This window comes from Neomonachus schauinslandi, chromosome 3 (assembly GCF_002201575.2).
Source record: "Neomonachus schauinslandi chromosome 3, ASM220157v2, whole genome shotgun sequence".
Taxonomy (NCBI): Eukaryota; Metazoa; Chordata; class Mammalia; order Carnivora; family Phocidae; genus Neomonachus; species Neomonachus schauinslandi.
The window spans coordinates 2,840,296-2,862,116 of record NC_058405.1 but is presented as its reverse complement, the minus strand read 5'-3'; the positions used below and the strand labels follow the sequence as shown (position 1 = coordinate 2,862,116).

General features: G+C 50.2%; 2 protein-coding genes across 2 annotated transcripts in view; one reads left to right on the top strand and one right to left on the bottom strand.

Moving 5' to 3' along the window:
• Positions 1-18,988, bottom strand: part of COL4A1 (collagen type IV alpha 1 chain) — a 136,187-nt gene extending 117,199 nt beyond the window's left edge. Inside the window, exon 1 of the mRNA XM_021695995.2 lies at positions 18,870-18,988. Coding sequence (XP_021551670.1) covers positions 18,870-18,953 — 84 coding nt within the window. The 5' untranslated portion in view covers positions 18,954-18,988. The remainder of the gene's footprint in view (positions 1-18,869) is intronic.
• Positions 18,989-19,775: 787 nt separating this feature from the next.
• COL4A2 (collagen type IV alpha 2 chain) overlaps positions 19,776-21,821 on the top strand; it is a 164,990-nt gene continuing 162,944 nt past the window's right edge. Inside the window, exons 1-2 of the mRNA XM_021696009.1 lie at positions 19,776-19,819; positions 19,939-19,993. Of these exons, the coding sequence (XP_021551684.1) occupies positions 19,776-19,819; positions 19,939-19,993 (99 nt within the window). The remainder of the gene's footprint in view (positions 19,820-19,938; positions 19,994-21,821) is intronic.

Genomic DNA, 21,821 nt, shown 5'->3' with positions numbered 1-21,821 from the left:
CTGCGGTTACTACCCCCGCTAATACTACCACTACTACCCCGGGAACATGAGTACTAACGCTGCTACTGATGCTACACGCCACCCCAAACACTAACACCGGGCACAGTGCGAAGCCGCCGTCCGATGGGCATGTCCTCCGGCCCAGGTCTTGTTCTAGATCCTCCGTCACTGGGACCCTCGACTCTCATGGCATGAGGACAACAGGCCACCCCGGACCCCCAGGATGTGTGAGAATTGAGTCTCGGGAGGCTTTGAAAGGAGGTGAAGGCCTGAATACAGGAATGACCCCACAAGAAAGGCTCGCAGAGCGGGAAGGTGACAAAGCTGAGGTGACACTGTACTCTGAGGGGCTCAAAGGTCCAGTCTGCACACGCAGGGGAAGGCAACCTAACTCTGGAGGACAGCCTGGAGCTCGGGACCAAGAGAACGGTCCGTTTGTTCGCAGGAGGGCATCTGAAGACCGGGCAGCCCCTGGGAGGGGCGGGAAGGCAGACCAGGGGGTCCAGGCAGGCCCAGGCGGAAACGCTGACCCTCGGCGCTTGAGCCAGACAAGGGCCCCTGCAGGCAGAGGTCCTGCACTGGGGACGGGGATGGTGAGACACAGGAAGCTCAGGGCTGAGGCGAAGAGGGCGGGGACAGGCAGCAGTGGGTCATTCCAGGACGTCCGTCCTGAGGGAGGCAGAGGGGGGGAGGGACAGCTGCAGAAAAATGAGGCTGTGACCATAAGTCAAAAAAGCAGGTCACAGCCGGCCACGGACACACAGCACATGCCAACAGGGTCAGGAACAGGTCAGGTACCCAAGAACGCCAGGCAGGCCGCCCGGTGACCCCACTCTGCTCCCCGCTGCAGACGTGAATGGGCCACAGCTACAGCTCCCTGGGCCCACCGGCCTCTGCACACGGCAGGGCAAGCACAGAGCAGGCCACAGAAAACTAGGTGCTGGTGGGCACGGCCGGAGTCCAGCCTGGACCGCGGGGACACCAACATCTCCAACGTTCACTTGCTCCAAGTCTGCATGCCGAAGTGTGAGTGTGAGCTTCCTGCAGCGTCTCAAGCCATTGGACCCCTGACCCGCACAGCATCATGAACAAGTTCCACAGAATTTGTTTCTGGAAAGAATTCCACTTTGCACCCTACAAACATCCGTTCAAAGCTCTCCTTCGAAATGAGTTTGGAAGCAACACAAAACCGCAGAAAATTCAGGAGTGGCACTTGGAGGAACTAAGGCTGAGGGTGGGGAGGGCGTGCCGAGGGGCTCCTTAGTCTGCATCTTTCTTCCCCAGAGGCCACCCACCTAGGGAGAGGCCAGCAGGACCCCAGCACCCCCGGGGTAAACGTCAGGGTCGCAAGGCCAAGGAATGGAGCAACGGACAAAAAAGAGGTGTTTTTCCCTACTAAGCATCTAGAGGGAAAGCATACCCTCCCTGGCTCCTGTCCCACCTTTCAACAGTTCCTTTCAGCTCCTGTGACATCTCGCCTGCACAACACGTGGTCCCCACCCCAGGGCCACGGCTGGCCACGACGGATGTCTAAGCTGTTACACGCAGCTGCATATCTACATATGCGCCCCACTCCGTGTCTACAGAGGACCCAGTCCTATAAATACCTTATCTGTAGGCAGTTCCCAGAGCCAGGGCTCGGTCTTGCAGTGTGAACACAGAACAAAACAAAGCGCGTTTACATTTGGGGTTCTTGTGCTCGCTGAGCATTTCTCCTGCAACCCGATGGCTGGAAACCGTGAACTGTCACCTGGGCGGGAAGCTCGTCCTGCTGTGATAGGCAGAATGAAGTCAGCGCGGCCTTGGGCGCTGCGCACCCAGATGGCCTTGCACGGCAGCTGCTGGCTGGAGCTCAAGAACGCACCGTGCAAAATCAAATATGCGGCCCTCTCGGGGCTTCCGAGCTATTTACCAGTAGGAAGCACCCACGGATGCTACCCAGCTGCTTCCAGGAGAAAGGCTTCCTGTGAGCGCCTGATGCAGGAGCTGTAGGTCACTGAGCGCAAAGTACCTCCAGACTCGGGGGAGCTGCAGGGACGCGGGAAGCCTGCCTGAGCCTGCGGGCGTTAGGATGCCCTAAACCCACTTGGTGTATACCCTCCATGTAGGAAAATGTGCCTAAGGACAGGCCTGTCACCACTCCTGGAAAGAATGCACGGTTTTAGAGATAAGAATTTTATATCTCTTGCAACCAAACTCTGTTTAAGATTATCTACCCACGGGGAGAGCAACCAACAGAACTGTTCCCACCTCCCTGTGTTGGTTTTTATCATGTAGCTTGTGTATTCTCTTGGCACAAACATTTAAAAATCACTAAGATGGGAGTGAGCTTAATGCAGTTTGAAAGAAACTGATGATGGAGCTCAGTCCATAATTGCATGGGGAATGTGCACAGCTCCCTTAGGGGCCAAATCCTAGCGCCCCTGGCTCCTTCTGTGTGGAAAACTCAAGAAGCAAAGGAGCACGAGACTCAGGTGATGCCACAGGTCATCACAACGACGCCCCTCTCGCCAAATCTTGCAGTGGACAGGCTGCTCTGCCTGGGGATGGACCAGACTGCAGACGCCGGGGTGGAGACTGTGGACGCTCTGTTTCCACAGCCTCGTGGAAGACGAGCAGGTTGGTGTTCGGGCCCCTGGGAAGTGGTAAGAGAGGGTCTGGTCTCGACCATGCCTTCACGCAGTTTGCTCTTCTCGAAGGCAATTCGGCGTTTTTCTACGTGGAAGGGTCCTGTCTCACATTCAGGAGGCTTACATGCCTCTGCGTTCGCTTTGCAGGCTCTTCCCGCTTTACTTAAAGCCTAGTCAGAGGCCTTTCCAAGTTCATTTTCTCAGCCATGCAGTACCTGCGAGCGCACTTCTCCGCACGAGTGCGTGTGCACACGCTGCAAGCTAAAACACACCGAAGGAAGAGCTTTGCAATGCTGGCTTCCAGGCTCCCCAGAGGGAAGACGATCTGGGTAGCTTTAGTTTTATCATGAAAATGTCATTGTGCTGTTTAAATTTTATGTCCAAGACTTAATTTCTTTTATGATTTACCCTCTTAATCAGCACATCTGATGACCCAAACATGTTTATATTACACCAGAGTTGTCCTTAAAAGGCAGCAGAACCCGTAACATTCCTTTTACAGGCTCCCCCGGCTTCCGAGATGCTTTGTTCTCCTTGGACTCCAGCCTTGCTCCCGAACCGCTCACTCTGGCTTCCGCCCACCGTCCCCGGGACAGCGCCGGCGGCTGCGAGTGACACCACCGCACTCCTTCCCCCCACCCCCTGCACCCCACCATTCTCTCACATCACCTTCGCCTTCATCCTGCCTGTGACCTTGGGCTCTCGGCTATTGTCCGCCAGGGCCGGTCAGTGAACCGCGGGCAGCAAAGGAACCGGACAGTGACTGAGCCTGCCCTGCGATCAGGGCCCTGCGCTCTCGGACCAGCATAGAAGTGGGTAAGTTGGTGGGAAGAGGGGCTGCCGGGGCCTGGAGCAAGTACACGGAGGAGTAAATGGCTCTGCTGGCCTTTCGCCCCAGGCCAATGGCCAACACCCACCTGACCCAGAACACCGGTGGCATCCCTCCTGACCTTAAAATTGTGTATCTCAACCTCTGCCTCCAGGAAGAGGTTCGCTGACTCCAAGTAGCTGCAGTAGTTAAACCCTTTGTCTCTGACCATCTTGCTCCTCGTACACCAAATTCTTCCAAACTTTTGACACTTTTTGTTCCTTCAGCACCTCTGAGCACCGAAGAATGTGCTTTAGTCTCCAAGACTGGATGGAAAGCTCTCACCAGGCAATCTCAGAATCAGGCTGCCATACAACTTATCTGCCAGATCAGGACGCTGCTGGGGGTGAACAGGGGCACTGTTAATGATTAACAGTCACACCAGGGTCACTGGCGTGGACCGGGCTGGCCCTCAGCACCCTCTCTTCTGTACCTTCCGCGGCTGACGGCAGGACTAGACCTTGTAGACTCTGCCTCCCCCACCAAAGCAGGTGCTTGGAGGGTAACGGCCTTCAACAGATGTGAGTGCTTCACGTGGCACGAAGCCACGGCACGGCTCCGCAAGGACACAGTCCCTCTGCTTTCTCAGAAACGTTTCCCCTGTGGCTCAACCTCTTCAGTGGTCCTCTCGCTTTACCCCACTTTGAGAACTCTGACCTGGGTTCTCGAGATCTTCGCCCACTTCCCCCTTCTGCAGACAAACAACTTCTGGAGTCCTCTCCAATTTCAGCATCTCTAGCACGGCCCTGGCTGAGTCTCTCTCCTGTACAGCGATGCACAGAGACCGTGCGGGACATGGCGGGAAAACCGAAACGTCGAAATGCAGCTGAGAAGATGAGCTTCGCCATATGCAAGGAAACCCGTGGTTCCAGGAAATATGAGATAAATGCCAAACATCTGATGCAGACAATGAGATCAATGTTTGCCAAAACTGCCTTCCTTCACCAGCTTTCCCATCACCCTCAGAAGGGCCTGCATCCTTCCTCCTTCTAAGAGCCAATTCTTTGGAGGCATTGTCAAATGCCTCTGTTCTTCCCCCTGCCAAATGCAAGGGCTTTTTTTCCCTGATAAATCTTTTCCATGGATCTTACTACAAAAATCAGCTACCAAATCCCTTTAAACCAGTAGTTTGTGGTTTGTAGCTCTTCAAGCATCTGATAAGTACTCCAGGTATTACCTCCTTAAAAATGCACCATGCGCAGACTCATTAAATGTACGTATGATTCCAAGGGGTTTATGGACCACCCCCCTCCCAACTGAAGAGAACATGCTACATGGTCTAGACCATTTTTTTAACTTATAAGTTGAATTTATGTTTTTTAAGTTTGATCATATTTTTTCCAGGTTTGAGATATAACTGATCTACAACATTGTATAAGTTTGAGGTGCACAAGGTGTTGATCTGAAACACATACTACAAAATGGTTACTAGGTGATTATTTCTTTCCGGGGGACTCTAATTTGTGGAGGGGTATCCCAAACCACCTTTTATCCTTAATTTATTTTAACTAGAAAGAGAGAGAGGGACCAAACGTCAGGAAGACCTGTGTGCGGCTTTCTCATTAGGGCTTCAAGCCCCCTCCCCACTCCAACAGTCCTGCCCACCTGGCCCCAATACAGGACAGACAGGAACTCGGTGTGGTTTCTGGTAGGAAGGCAGATAGGATCAGCAGGCCATCAAAGACAGGTACCTCCATGCGGAGGGTTAGGAGAAACGCAACTGTCTAGGGCTGTTACCAGCATGCAGAAGTAACAGCTGTGTAATCTCAGGTATGCACAGTTAGACCCTGCGGTCATGAGAAAAGAAATTGCTGATGCTATAACAAGTCTCAATCCCCATCTAGACCTGTTTGCCATCTAGACCCCTGTTCCTAAAAGTCTTTGTGGTCACTCTCCTTCCACTGATATAAATGCTGGATTCCGTTCAAGGCTGCATCGTATGAGTGTTCGTCCAGCTCGGGACACATATGAGGGGACCAAGCATGGGTGTAGAGCCCAGGCCCGGGGACTGACTGTGACACTCCCCACCCAGGGCCACAGTGCACACCTAAGCAAGCTAGCAAAGTTCCCGATTTTGAAAAAATAAAACCAAAATTGTATAAAACTGGCGCCTATAAAGAAACCTCTGCTTTGCACATCTTCAGGCTCCCGAAGCCTGATGGCTCACGCAGGTGTCATGGTTCAGAGTCTGGGGAGAACAGAGAAAACACTACACAGCGAGCGACTGCTGTGTCTGCCTGCAAAGCTATGAATCATGAGAAACTCAACCTCATCATTTTGCTTTGCAAGGCAGAGCTTCCAAATTAATACTGTGATCTCTCAGATGATGTAGTTGCATACCACCCAGGACTAGAATAAGTGGAGTTAACGTTTGGAGTTGTCCCCCAGTAGCTAATGTCCAACATCTGTCATTCTGGCTTGAGGTCAGAAGCAATTCGGCTCCGATATGGCAACCCAAACTCAGGGCAGCATTTTAAAATGACGTTCGGACGTACTGGAAATACCACCTGATCTTACCACCTCTTTCCTTTAAGAAGAGAACTGCCAATTAAGGAATTAAGCTTATTAAGGACCATTTCTCTAATGACTTCCCCCAGAAAAGGCTCTGCAACATCATACATTTCATCAGTGATTTTTATATTACATCTTTCCCCTGTATTAATGGCATTTCCCAGCTGCAAGATAATAGGGGATGAGTACTACGAATTGCCAGGGACAGTCTGCCAAAATCTTTTGCCAAGAACTCTGACCTATGTTTTCTTTTCTTAAGTCACTCAGTATTTTTACAGAAACAGTCTTCGTGTTTCTGATTCATTTATCCCTAACTCAAAAATTAGATTGGTTTTGCCCAGGAAACCTGGTAAATCTTGGTCCTCAGGGCAGGATTTCAATTATGCCAAGTAGCATAACTCCCAGGAAAGAGCTCCCGTGCCAACTGTGACATGAATTCCTCCAAGTTCAAGGATGGGTTGCACGGCGGTTACGAGCTCTTCATTCTTGACGATGCTGCACCTTGCAGCAGCCTGCCCCACGGGGCTTGCCTGCGGGGCGGGGAGCAACCGCGATGTCTTTTGGAACTAGACGTGCTTGGGGTGCATCCCTGTGGATTACAAAAGCACCCCTCCTTCTGTTTCATCAAACTTCTTCACACAGTTTGCTGCTGACTTGGCCACAGACTAGGCAATTTTAAGGCAAAGGACAATATTCTTGCATCACCACTGTTGTGACACACCCATCTTCATCGAAATGCCTGGAAGTCATGAACACTGTAGAAACACATGTGCTTTCTGAAGTCTTCATTCTTACATCTGGTATTTCCACATTTGGTGCCTTTGTCCTCCCTAAATCCAAAGCATTCTCCCCTGGCTAGCTTTGCATAACTCCCAGGGCGAGAGGAGAACCAAGCTAACTCATTCCCTACTCTACAGATATTTTGAAATTCCCCATTTCTACATAAATGGAACAACCCTGAAGGGCTGTTAGAGATACAACATACATAATACCTCCTATAAAGGACCTTGGTTCTCTTCCTTATATTTATGGCTCTTTTAACAAAGTTGAATTTCTGAGGCTGAGCCATTCCTAAAAGAGCAAAGAGGGGCATCTTTTAAAATATTTTCTAGTTCAGCATGATGGAAGGCCAAAACTGTCTGATTGTATTAATTCCATAAACAATCTTTGAGGGCAAAAATTCTTGTCTGTTTTGTTCTCCAGCCTAGGCTAATGTCTAGCACATCGTGGGTACAGGATACTGAATGAATGAATGAATGACCAGATATCATTAATTATACGAAGATATATATCATATTCGAGTTATGCATATGTATAATATGTTTATATACCAACCTGTATATATATGCATATATGCTAACTGAAGGTACTTAACACACAAAAAGCCTTAACATCCTATAAATGATCAATTTAATGTAAAATGTACAAACAAGACTCATTTCCCTAAGACATGTACCGACCTCTGCAGAAAGACTATCAAGATTTATGGGGCTCTCTCATTTTTAGGCTTTTTAATGGATAAACATTCTCAATCTGTCAGCATGTTTGGATTTTCCTCGTATGCTCTCCCACTCTGTGGCTTCCTGACCCCGACCTAAGGTGAATTCTGAACTGGATCTCAGCAACAGATGTTTATGTTATGGGGCTGGAAGCCCCACCTCTGGTGCCCCATGGACACTGTCTCTCACGGAAAAGGTCAGGCCCAAGGCAGCATCAACCCCGGTGACATGTGAGATCTTAGCACTGGCGTGGGCCACCACCTACATCTGTCTCCACATCTGCGCTCAGACCCAAACGGCTCACTGAGCTCCACCACTGGCTGATCCCAAAGGAATTTATCACTACAAGATAGGGTTGTTGTCTTCAGTGAGACCCATCAACTCTGGACTCAGTGGACACGATAATTACCAGAGTCAACGATCAGACTCCAAGAGATCACATGCATTTGGGAAGTTGAGGAAACAAAGCTCTGAGAACCCTCCATTTCTCAGGCTAAGGAAAAGATGCCCTTTCTCATTTGAACGAGGTCAGGGAGAAAGTCCTGGAAAGTGGCTCCCACATTTGCAGAATGTTCTGTTAAACCATGCTCACTTCACACTAGCCACACCTAGGAAGAAACCTATGGAAGACTACCCTCTCCAGAGTGGCCATCAAATACCAACTGTCAGGGCATCTCGTGAGAATCTGAAACTGTGCAAATGATGGTCACTCCCTGGATGAAATCACTACAGTGCATTTTCATCTCAATGTGCTTGGGTTGGTTTTATTTTTGTCTTCCAAGTCCAGTTTTCCACCTTGGAATTCTTCAGGTATAGAGTTATACCCTTAAAATTATGCAATAAAAACTTATTTAATTAAAGCATGTATGTGAATATCATTATAATCCCAATATTTGTAAATCATCCAAGAATTCTAAGGAATGACGTAGAGGTAAAAGAAAGGTATATTTCAGTCTACATAGTTTTAGTTACAGGTGAATGTCATAATAGTGAAATCAGTCAGCGCTAACCTGTCTGGGGCTCATGATAGGGCAGTCCCCCATTTACGTGCTTCGAATATGTCATCACGTATACTATCCTCACAAAAATCCTATAAAGGAGTAGCCTCCTCACTCCTACTTTCAGATGAGAAAACCAAAGCACAGGGAGGCTGAGTAGGCTGCCCACAGTCCAACAGCTTGTTACTGGGGAATTCAAACCTAGGTGCTCTGGCCCCAGAGTCTGTGACTCTGTGGTGATCTTTCTAGAGTTTCAGAACCTGAGTGAAAATCCTGGGGGCAAAAATGAAAACAGTGAACAGTGAAGTGTGAAGATTTAAATTTTTCAGTATAACATCTATTATGCCATTATTAAAATTATTGTTACCCTACCATGGGCCTACATCAGAATACAAAGCATAACAACAAGTCTAGCTGCTGGCCTATTTTCTGACCTTGAGTGAGACTCGACACACATTTATTGAACAGGTTTTGAATGCCAGAAGCAAGATACTGAGTTATGAACCTATTAATTTGTCCTATGTGCTTAAGTGAATTCTCAGCCTTATTTACTTTCACTGATGTAAAAAAGGGGGGGGGGGACTTTGATTACAAATCTGCCTTCTAGCCTAAAACAACACCCAAAGTTATGTATGTTTTAAGTGAATTATCCAGGCAAGAGAAACACACGTATCTCTATAATATACTCATGCACGGTAACTCCATGAAAGATGGGAAAATATCTAGGGTCAACAAGAAATAATAATAAATGATTAATTATACGATTTTTTTAAAGTTTTAAAAGCCCAAATTCCAGAATAAAGAAATACAATCTTATTATTTGCAGTATAATAAATCTAATTATTACTAAGATGTCCAGTAGCTATTTGTTTGGAGTTGCTTTAAGGAACTGATAAAAAAGCATCTGCTGTTAGTGTCATGTTTCCATGCTAAAATGTTTGTTAAAGATAAGGTATGAATGAGGGATGAGCCAAGAACCCCACCTGCTACCTACCCTCTATAATAAAGAGTGTGTCCTCCCTAGTCTGTCGGTGAGTAGAACTGAGCCTGGACCAGGTTTGCATTCTTATCCGAAATACATCTGACCCAGGGGCTGAACTACGCACATTGTAGTATTTTTCCCATCTTGCTGCTTTGGCAAGTTTATCTTAATTTGATAGGCCATTTCCTGACCAAAATTTAGGAGTTATTTTAAACCACTAACCCCAAATGGTCTTTAATGTCCAGGAAATAGATTTAGCCATACTAAGATACAAAACAGAAATTCCTCAGGAGGAGGCCAAGCAGCAGAGGCCCATGGGAGCCTGGGGGGGGGGGGGGTCTGGGCATGGCAAGACAAGCGGTCATGCACTGGGTAGCCAGCCCCACAACCCGCCTGGTTCTGGCCTGGCCAGTCCCTAAGCAAACAGCCTGTGCACATTCTTAGCAGGTGTGTGGGGGCGAACAGAGCCATAAGGATGGCAAAAACTCTAAATTAAAGTAAATGATCATGGGAAAATTCCTGTCCTGTGTCCTGAGGAGGAGAGGGGACCACAAAGGACCAGCACCTTCTCTCTAGGCACCAGCTGCCCCCAAATCCCATCAGCCAAACCCTCTCCAAATGAGCTCTCAAGCATCCTGTCACTCCACACACAGGCTTCTAGAACCTTCTTCCCACTTCTCACCCTTCAGATGGCACCCCAGGGCTAGAACTGAGCTCACCAGTGGCAACAACAACCAACAAGAGAGAAGAAAATGAGAATTGTGAAAGTCATTTTAAACACAATGGTTCAGCTTCTTATTTGAAGGCAAAGCAACGTCCCAGAAGAGCAGGTTTATAGCTCACGTGCATCGAGTGGCTGCCCCTGTCCGAGGAAGAGAATGGACAAGACCTATGGTCTCTGGAACAGAAATGCCACTCTCAGGTGCACACTGCACCCCCGATTAGAAAGTCTAGGAGGGGGGTTTCGCGTCTGTGCTTCCTCGAGCCCTCCAGGAGATTCTGCTGGGAGCTCAAGTCCCAGAACTACCAGAATGGGTGCCCTTCTGTGGTCCCCAGCCCCAAGATGCCTTCCCTGATGACAGAACCACTTTGCTACCTACTCCTCAGAACTTGCTTTTAGTTTAACAAAGAGAAGAGTGTCTGGCACTGCATAAGTGCTTTCTAAACATTAACCGTGGCATCTCCACACGTGTCCCCTAAGCAAGGCACTACGGCCCTCCCCGTTGTCCAGAAGAGGAAATGTGGGCGGAGAGAGGGAGGTCACCGGCACAGGGTCACACAGCAGGGACTCAAACCAGCACCCCTGTGTTCAATGGCTATGCCCGCTACCCCGTCCGGAGCTTCTCTCCAGATGCATCTGAAACGCTGCAATTCTCTTTCCAAGAAGTTGTGTGCGTGCACCCCTTTGGCCAAGCCTCCTAGAGAATTAGACACTTCTTTTGCCTGGCTAATTCTAGAGTCCTTGGAATTACTTCTCTTTAAGATATGAAGTCAAATCGAGTATTTTCCAAATGGACATTACAACAAATGGGCCAAACTGCAGGTCCTGTGACCTTTTTTTCCCTAATAAAACCTTGCATGTTATAGGTTTAAAAAGACAGTGATACACCTTCACTCAAGCTTTTATCCAAGCTTTTAAAATGTTATTGTATTCCTTTAAAAAATTCTAAAACCGGGGACACCTGGGTGGCTCAGTCGGTGAAGTGTCTGCCTTCGGCTGAGGTCATGATCTCAGGGTCCTGGGATTGAGCCCCCATGTAGGACTCCCTGCTCAGTGGGGAGTCTGCTTCTCCCTCTGCCTGCCCCTCCCCCCTGCACATCTTCTCTCACTCACTCTCTCTCCCTCAAATAAATATTTTTTTTTAATTCTAAAATGGAACTCGAAAATTAAAGCTGATTAGGAAAAGGAGATACTTGCATCTTATAATGACATTTTCAAGCTGATGATCTTGGATGATATAGAAATAAATACTTCTATGCTCAAAATTGCAAAGGATGACTGGTTGCAAAGGATAACTGTGGAGTTTTAGAATAAACTGTGATTGTTTTTTCGTACTACAAAAATTTCATGCTTACTTTATAAACAATATTGTTAGAGATGTAATAGTCAATGTTCCACTGATTAAAATATACATTAATATTTCTTTAATAATACCAAAATAGTTATCCTTGGGTTTATCTGTAACCTTCTGAGGCCTGCAAAATGGCCCACATGCTAACTGATACACATTAGGAAAGGTTCACCTCTCCAAAGTGAAGACACACCACTGTGTCCCACTACCCACCCCCTCCGAGCCTCCGTGATCTCTAGGTGTGAGTTGCTGCAGTGAGAAATTTGTGCAAACAGCTATGGAGACATTGAGAGTGACAACCAGGAAACCCTGGGTTTTGTTCTTCATGGAGGAATATGTTTATTTTCTAAAGCAGAAACTCAATAAAATTTTTAACAATTTTAATGAAATGTCAAATACAGGAATGCCACGTCTCCAAATACTGCACTGAGTTGGACAACATTTATTTAAATAGCTAACCTCTCTCGAGAGTGTACAAATGGTTTCTCCAATCGTCAGTGCATTTGGTGGGATGGGAATGAAGCTAGTAACATCATACTGGCCTCGCCCAGTTCAAAGCCCGTATCTCTTGCCGTTGTCTGAGCAAGAAAGAAATGCCCACGGTACACAAAGATATTTATTCAGTAATGAACAATAGTAATTCCAAAACTCTGAACGAAGTGGTGATTCTAAGAGCAGTAAAAGATGAAGGGGTTGAAGAATTGTCCTTTATCAGCAAGAGATAAAACCAACAGATATGCAAAAGCTGCGTGGTATGTGAAATATCCCTTCAGTATCTGATTGGGCACTCTGCATTTATCTTTTCTCTTACCACAAATCTCACAAGCCTTAAAACTCACATGACATCAAATGTTCTTATAGTGTGCCTATTAAAAATCAAAAAGAGCAAAGCTAGGAATATTACTAAACCCCGGAATAAACTATTTACATCAAGAGCTCAGCATTGTGTATATTTCCAAGTCGTGTTTAGTCTGGGCTGGACTAACTCCTCCAAATTCCTAATTAAGAGGAAACACCTTCGTTTGGCACGAATTCCCCTTCTTTTCCCTAACAGTACCACTGGCTCACAGGGGCACACACTCCCACGGGGGCTCTCCCAGGGCTGGTGAGTGCATGCTGGCCAGAAGCGCTAGCCCCAGTTACTAGTCATTCGTGATTCCTCTCCATGGGGCAGGCACTCCTGCACATAGTGGGGGCAATCTGAAAGAGAAGCCGGGTCCTGCATCATCAGGGGTGTCAGACTAGCAGACAGGAGACAATGCAGGCCCAGCCACGTGGCAGTGATAATGACCAACATGGCGTAAGCGCTGAGCTGCTTCGGCTGCACGATCACACCAAGCGACGTGAAGGTTTCCACGGACATTGTATTCCTGGATTAGGGACCTGAGGCTCAAAGAGATGACATCATCCCATGGAACACAGAGATTAGTCCTTCGTGGCAATCACCCAGCTTATAGGTTGGGGAGCCACGAAGAATAAGGCCAGATAAACTCCACGGATGCAGGCTGTGAAGGGCACGCAGACCCAATCCCAATTAAAGTAGCAGTGAGTTACCTACTGTGGAGAGTGGCCAGAACCCAACACTGACAACACCAAACACTGGTGAGGATGTGGACAAATAGGAACCCTCGCTTATTGCCGGTGGGAAGGCAAACTGGCGCAGCCACTTTGGGAGACAGTTCGGTGGTCGCCCACAAAACTAAACACACTCTTGCCACACTAACCAGCAATCATGTGCCCAGTTATTTACCCAAGGGAGTGGAGCACTTCTGTCCACACAAAAACATGCACATGGATGTCTACAGCAGCTTTATTCATAATTGCCAGAACTTGGAAGCAGCCAAGATGCCCCTCAGCAGGTGCGTGGATAAAGAAAGCGTGGTCCGTGCAGGCCATGCAATATTACTCAGTGCTAACAAGACCGTAGTTACCAAGTTGCGAAAAGACCTAGAGGAACCTGAATGCATATCACCAGGTGAAGGAAGGCAGTGTGAAAAGGCCGCATCCTACACAATTCCAACTCTAGGACATTCTGGAAAAGGTCAAGCTATGGAGACAGTAAGAGGAGTGGTGGCCAGGCGTACGGGGGAAAGGACGCACCCTCGGGATACACAACACCAAGAGTGACCCTCATGTAGACTACAGCGTCTGGGTGATGCGTCACTGTCAGTCCATCCATGCGACAAATGTCCTACTCTGGTGGGTGATGTTGATAGAACCGAGGCTGTGCTCATGTCAGGGAAGGAGGGACATGGGCAAATCTCTGCACCTTCTTCTCAACCTAAAGCTGTTCTATAAAAAGAAAGTCTTTATTAAAAGACAAAGACCACCACACCTAACAGAAGGGAAACTTAGGTTAGACAGTAGGTAGCCCCTGTCAGAGGAATCCCATGGTCCTACGCAGGATCCCCGGAGACAAGGGGCTGCCCCACAACACAGGGATTGGGCTAGAGAGAGCCTGAGGCTGGAGGAAGCGCAGGATCGAGGAGGGGTCTGTGGCGACCCTGGCTCAAGGTGAACAGACCTGGAAGGGGGTGGCAGCTGTGGGAGGAGAAAGCAGGTGGGGACGCGGAGAAACCCATAGGAGGAAGACATGGTGGCCTCGATGACTGAGTGACATGGAGGTTAACAAGAGACGGGGTGAGGCCTCTGGGGGAAGTCACCGTGTCTGAGCTGAGTGTCAGGAGACCCTGGGGCGTCAGCAACCAAAAGGCAACAGTGGGGACGGGCGGTCAGTCTGCGTAAGACCCTAAGTTCAGCTCTGAACACATTCACTAAGTCTGAGACAAAAGCCAAGGTGACATGTCCCATGGGAACTTGAAGATCTTCGGCTGGAGTTCAAGAGAAAGGTTTGGGTCCCCTTCATGGGATGGTAAGGGATCACGAGAGCAGATCTCCCCAGCCAGAGAGGGGAGACAGCGCGGAGAGGAGAGGAGTCGACAGGCTGGACCCCATCGCACACCCACGCCCAGGGCCTGGGCAGAGGAAGAGGGGAGAAACAGAAGGAAAAGTAGGCGAGACACATGTCACTGGAGTAAGACTAGGAGAACAATGGAGGGAAACACAGGATGGAACCAGTTCACCGTGTACCAGACTATAAAAATATTAACCCCAAGTAATTCTTACAGTGTTCAATGTCTCAAAAGAAATTGACCATTGAAATGTGTTCTGGTTTATATCCTCTTTCATTGTGCGCCCGAGAATGGTAGGAATATGTCTTCTGTATTGTTCGATAGCTGACGTTTTTTAGTGGTTGTTTAATAATAGCAGGAAGAACAATGCTCTAATGGTATTATTTTCGGCCTTCTATTGTTGCTTTTGCGTCCTCTATCTCAAGAATTCAAAATACCAAATCTGCTTGAGAGGCATTTTAATGAAGTTAATCCTTTTTAAATTTCTGGAACAAATGTTGTAACAAACATTGTCTCTACTTCTTCAAAACAAGTGGTATAACTTATTCAATTCTTGATGCCCTCTGGATTTCTAAAAGGATTTGTTCTAGAGAGGCACTTGTGGGTCCAATTAGTCTGCAAAATCTTTATCAGCTCTTAACTAAGTAACTGAACTTCTAAAGTTATGACCACCCTTACCAGTCCCAAGACATTTGCCAACAGTCTTGTTAATGAATAATGCAAGGTTTTGTGAATTCCCTCATGTCCTTGCCCAAGTGAGGGTAGGTTTTCTGGGTCAGTTCCTAAAGGCACTCCAGCCTAGAGCCAGTCATCCATGCGCCAACTTTCCAAACATCCCAGTGTCCCTGCAGCCTCAGGAGCGGGGATGCCCCCAAACCCAGGGCCCTTCGTGGGAGCTGGGTGCTTCTTACCACTAATCTCCTAGACCTTGCTCCTCAATGTCTCTACCCCTCTGGGAGGAAAGTTCAGCTACCACGGTTAATAACAGAAGCCACGGCATCTTGGTTTCTCAAAGGAGGGAGCCTGAGCGTCATTTTTTAAATGCAAAGACCTGTAGCTCTATGAGAGGACAGGTAGATTTATCACACCTCTGAGTATAACGCACCGTAACAACTCAAGAAAATAGTAACGCTGAGCTTATAGTTCCTATCTCCCCCTCAGATTTGGAGGTGGGATGTCCTCCTGGAAGTTTCTCTGACTTCTGCAAAGCTGGTTAGGTGCTCCAAGGGCCTTTGATTTACCTTCACTGCAGCATCTACCAGCCTGAGTGGCTTGCCGGCTGCTCGGCATTTCTTGCCGAACTGCAAGCTTCCTGGAGGCAGGGTGGGTCCCGCTCACTGTCGCCTGGCCAGCGCCAGGCAGAGCGCAGGGCTTGCAGAAGGGCTCAGGGCGCATGTGTGGAACAAAGGAAGGAAAGGGCGGTCCCCTGGGAGAAGGGGCAGACCAGCCAGGGACTGAGGCATCCGGTGAAGGAGGAGTCCTCCAAACTCATCTGCCTAATAAAAGCGGACAAATTTTAAACCACACTCACTCTTGGTGTACGTGATGAACTTATACCACTGATAATTCTGTAGGGGCCACCCTTATGCACATGCAATTTACCCACATCATTTCTTCTGGTTTGTATCAGAGGTACTTCGTTCTGGACCAATTCCCTATTATATAAGGAACATAATGATTTTGGTTATATCACTCCTGAAGTATTGGGCTGATGTTGCTGTCACTGGGCCCAAAGTAGAGCTCAAACCTCTTATTTAAATTACATTTGCAATGGAACAGAATCCATACTCACATGGGAACTAAGTCTCACTTCACATGAGTCCTGGGTCATTGAGCCCCAGGACAGTGAGTAATGGTCTGAACACGCCAGGACCTGGGGGCAGGCATTACCACACTTACAGGCAAGTTCCCATTTCTGATCCCGAGAAACCCATCTGTTAAGGGGGGTCACCCAGACCAGTGAGAGAGGTATCTGAGGCCACGTGCAATGGGGACAATTCCCTCCAGTCTGACCGCGTAACTGAGAACACAGGGCACCCCCTACCAGAACACTCTGGGCACACTTCTGTCTCAGGCCTGTACCCTCATCCTCCTTTCTTGCCTCAGAAAGAAAAGTTGGGGAGGGGAATCAAGATAAACTGGGCATGGGGAAAAAGTCACTGGCTTAGAAAATCCATCTACTAGTAAATGAATAGTATGACCATGGCAGGTATGGTCAAATATAAAATCACATAGTCTTTCATATGGGGGAAAAAAAGTGCAATTCTTGCCCAGCACAGGGGGGGGGATGTTGAGACAGGTACAAATGCAGGTGAAGTGTGATTCAGATTCTCTTTCAAAGGCACACGTAATCCAAGAATCCTTCGGGGTGGCTTCTGAGTCAGGATTTGATGGATTTGCAGCATCTTATCATCCAAAATGTATTTTTAAGTGTATTTTGCTTGGATCAATATTGAAGTTATTTCAACTTTTTTGGTACCTAACAGGTAATTTTGGAAAGTGGTCAGCAAAAAAAAAAAAAGTTCTTAATGGCATGAAAAGTGAAATGCTTTTTAAAAATTAGACAATTATTTTTAAATGGATTTTCTTGCACATCCATATCTCTCTAATTAAGTCAGAAAAGATAAAGTGTAAAGATAATGTCGAGTTAGTAAGTGATTGTTCAGAAGGTGTCCGTCCACGTGCTGGATAGCTTAAAACTCTATGGGACACCTTGAGGTTTAGACCCAAGCCAGTGGACAGGAATGTGCTTGGGCCTCAGAGAATAACTAAAGGGAAGTAAAATAATCCCAAACAACAGCAATGAGTTCGATTTCCCAGGCAAGAACGGGGGCTCCCTTAAGTGCGTGGCTTGTTCTTTAAAGTCCTGGTTATTTGAAAAGCTCGTCCTTTCAATTAGCTTTGCTTTGCTACAATTATCAACTAGAAAATCTAAGTCCAAACAGAGGTTCCTATTTCCAAATAGAGAACTTTCTCTCATTTGCTTGCCATCAAGTTTAGCAATCTCTCCTTGGAAGTACTACATCTTTTGGTCAGTATTTCTACACCCAAATAAAGTGTGCGGGAGACTTCTCAAAGTATTTTGTCATCATTACTGGAGAGCGTTTAAACAACTGAGTATGGTGCCTGGCTCGACTCCGGGCTGGGAGAAACCATCTGAAGTTAATTGCTGCTGTGATCACTAGCCCTTTCAACACCCAATGAAGGAGCTTCGAGTAAAGAGTCAACCCGGCCCTGGGATGAGACGGGTGTGCATATTACTGGCTCATTCTGGCATGTAACAGTTAATACATTTTATAAGCAGCGGAGTCGGTGACTATCATTCCTCCAGAAGAGAAGTAAAAACAAACAAACAAACAAAACCTAAGAGCAAGATTAGGATCTGAAACAGTCAAACAATAAGTGGGAACTGTGGCAAGTAGCAAAATAATTTTTTAAACATTGGGGGGGTATGCAAAATGCCCTTAGAAGCCACACTTCCTGGGGGTTTGGTCTGCAAGGCTTTCACACTGGGGACCAGCTGAGGTCTTTATTCTATCTGAGGGGAAGGAAAAAAAGAAAGAAAAACAGTACATCAAGGACCGTCTGGAGCTGGAAGCCTTTACTCCTGCAAACCCAGCTCCCAGATCCTTTCCGGGCAAGCATACAGCCCGAGGAAATGAAAACTAGGAAAACAATTGGTGCTTAGAACAATAAGATGGAGTTTCATTTTGGTTTCACACTCAAATATGATGTAGTTATAATTTTTTTTAATGTACATTAATAAAAGGCAATGAGTCGAGTTCGGTTAACTTTTTAAAACTGCACTACACAAGAGCCCCACTTCTGTTCTCGAGCGTGCTTCAGCCACAGAAAAGTCGTGGGAAAGCGAAGATACAGCTGTTTCCAGGCAAACGGCCCACAACTGTTCAGCATCAACCAGCAGTCGCCCAAGAACGGGAGAAACACGCCCAAAGCGACTCCCCGGCACGAGTGTGGGGCTCTGAGCAGCGTGGGGCGCGCGTGCCCACCCCGCCTGCCCCCGGCCCACCCGGGCGCCCAGGGCAGGTGAGGGCGCCGGGCCGCTGAGGCCCCCGCGGTGCGAGTTCAAATCCCGCAGACTCCCGGGCCCCCTCGCCCCTCACGGCGCGTATCAAGCTCGGCTCCGCTTGCCCAGGGCCCTGAGAAGTCCTCTACCTCGCCCCTACCCAGCCCACAACAAAGGAGGCTCCCTAGCGGATGCGCGAACGCAGCCCACAGGGGTCACTGGCGGGGACCCGCTCGGAGAGGGCACCTGGCCGTGCCACGCACGACCCCCGAGGGGCGGGCGGGCGGCTCGGCCCGGGGACAAAGGGGCCGCGCGGGGCGCCCGGGGCGCAGGGCGGGACGCCGGGGGAGCGGAGCCGGCCGGGACTCACCTTCGCCGCGGCCCGGCTGCGCTCCTCGTGGAGCAGGAGGGCGGCGGGCAGCAGAAGCAGCCAGACGCCCAGCCGGGGCCCCATGGTGGCGCGCCCGGGGCGGCAGGGACCGGCGGGGATCGGCGGGGACCGGCGGCCGGCGCTCGGGGGGCCGCGGCGGGCGGCTCACTCGCGGAGGGCCGGGGCGCGAGCGCTGCGCACCGTCCCGGGCGCGGCGGCTCGCGGCGGAGACCTGAGCGCGGCCCGGCGAGCTCCCCAATTTGTTGGCGCTGCCCCCTCCCCTCGGCGGCGCGCGGGTGGCGTCTCAAAGGGGAGGACCCTGCGGCGCGGGTAAGAGGCGGCGGGAGCGCGCGGCCCGGGGATTGGGGCCGCCGCGCGCCGGGACGCCAGGGCTCCGCGCTCCGCACTCACCCGCAGCCGCCGCGCGACCCCGCGCCCCCGCTCTCGCCCACCGGGCGGAGGACCGAGGACCCAGGCCGGCACCCAGGGCCCCGCGAGGGCGACCGCGCTGCCTGCGTGCCGCGGGCGGGCGCTCCTGGAGCGGCGGATGCGCGCGGACAGCGCCTGACGCCGGGCCCGAGGTGAGGGCGACCCCCGGGGACGCCGAGACCCGGGCCGAGGCTGGGACTTGGGGCGCCCTGCGCAGGCAGGGGCTGTGCGCACTTCTGCTGAAGCGGAGGGGGGGCACCGGGCGGCCGCGGCTGAGCGGCGCCGAGCGGGGCCTAAGTGGAAGGCTCCCCCTTCTTCTGTCTGTACCAGGGGCGGCTCTCTGTCACCCCTGCAGGGGTGCGGGGGCGCACCCCGCTTTTCCGATGCTCCCGCCCCGGCCCCTGCTAAGCCCGCTTTGTCTCTCGCCCTCCAGGCTAGGAGGGAGCGCGCGGAGCCCGGAGCGGCCGGATCAGGAGCATGGACAGACACCAGTGCTCGGCGTCCAGCCCTGCCCTGCGGCGGTAAGCGACTTTCTGCCGCGTCCCCGAGGGTCCTGCGCGCGGGGGCCCTCGCGTGTAACTCGGGAACTGCCAGGCCGAGGCCACCCGCTCATGGCGCTCTCCTTCCCTCTCTCATGCAGGTGCCTGCTGCTGGGGGCTGTGACAGTGGGGCTCCTGGCCCAGAGCGTCCTGGCGGTAAGTCCTGGGTCCCGTTCAAGGGTTCTGACTCGGGCGCGAGAGAGTGGAAGGGACACCTTGTGGCCTTGCCGGAAGGCAGCTCGTGCGTGCTCACCTGAGCGTGCGTGTGTGTGCGTGTGCGCGCGTGTGTGCGCGCGGCCCTGACCCAGCCCAGGTTCTGAGAGCGCTGGCTTTCCCCAGAGAACGTCTCGACTTTGCCTTCTCTTGGGTTCAGTCCTGTGTGTTGCAGGCGCTGGCCCTCCCACGAGAGCCAATAATTTGAAACATAGCCTGCGGCGTCCTCTCCTAAACTAGAGCAAAACCCTGGCTTCCTAGAGGGAAGACTCTCAGTCCCATGGTGGATGAGGCGCCAGGGTACGGAGAAGAAACGTGTTTGTGGCACTGGGAAGCTGGTGTCGAGGTACCGTCCTTGGCAGAGAGTTCTCTGGTGCTTTTAAACGAGAGGCTTTGGGGGAATGGGCGGGGCGGGGAGGAGAGCAACACAACAGGGTACTTTGTTTTAACCCATGGGAGTGAACAATGGCAGAAACCCTGCGTTTTCCCCCAAGTCTTAGCCAGGGTGGGGGGTGCTAAGGTGCATTCAGGGCTGCGCTGCGGTGTTGTCCGGGCACTTGGGATGGACTGTGGGATTTTGTAAATTGTGTTTAAATAGTTGGAGCCACTTCCATTGAGCTTGACGGGATAAGGCTGAAGAGCTACTGGTTTGGCTGTCCCTTGGTTGTGGACACATGTTTAAACTGGGACCAAAAACGGAGGGAACATAGTGTGTTCGCCACCCCAACCCCCTGCACTCTGACGGAATACCTGATTTCCCAGGTGGTTCTCGTGGGTCGCCTGTGACCATGGGAAGCTGGTTTGGTTGAAATTCTGTTATTTTCATTGTTCTGTCCTCGTGTCAGACAAACAAGGATTTTAAAGGCAGTGAGTGAAAAAGAGCTACTCTAGCTTGGAAAGGACTTTTAGCCTCCCTTTTCTGCTTTCTGCTCCAGTTCAGGGCCCAGACTGGGAAGGCAGAAGGAGTGCATAGACTTTCTTTTTTTAAAGATTTTATTTATTTGACAGAGAGAGACACAGAGAGAGAGGAAACACAAGCAGGGGGAGTGGGGGAGGGAGAAGCAGGCTTCCCGCTGAGCAGGGAGCCCGATCCCAGGACTCTGGGATCATCACCTGAGCCGAAGGCAGACGCTTAACGACTGAGCTACCCAGGCGCCCTGGAGTGCATAGACTTTCACCAGAACATGCCAGGCCAAAGTTTTCTCAAAGCTTGGGTCTGACTCTCTTTTGCACATGTCCTAATTTAAGAAGACGAAAGCCCACATGCTGCCACCCCTGAGTCTTGTGGTCCTTGTGTGCACTCAACATACAGGAGGCGGCCCGGAGCTATGAGTCAGAGCAGCACAGAGACTCTCAGAGAAGGAGGAGGGTAGACAGGACGACTCTGGGTCGTGCTGAGTGTGTGTGCACGGGATGTGCTGTCTCCACACGCCTCTGGCCCTAGAGCCACTTCTGTAATCCCCTGTTTTCCTTCCTGGGGATGTGAAAGTCTGGTGAATTTTATCTGGGACTGATCCTAAAACTGGTGGAAAGGGCTTGGGGTCAGAAGACTGGGGTACTAAACCAAGCTCTGCCCTGGTCTCGCAAATCCTGAATCCCAGTTTCCACACCTAGAACAGGGAAGAGAACATCCCCCTGCTTGTTATGGAGCCAGGCGGCTACTGCTGTGCTTTCCTTCCAAAACGTCCTCCATGCTCAGCCTCACCTGAGTCTGCTCTCTGTCTCTTGGGTGGGACTGAGAGCATTTATGGTCTGACGTTGCTTCTCAGAG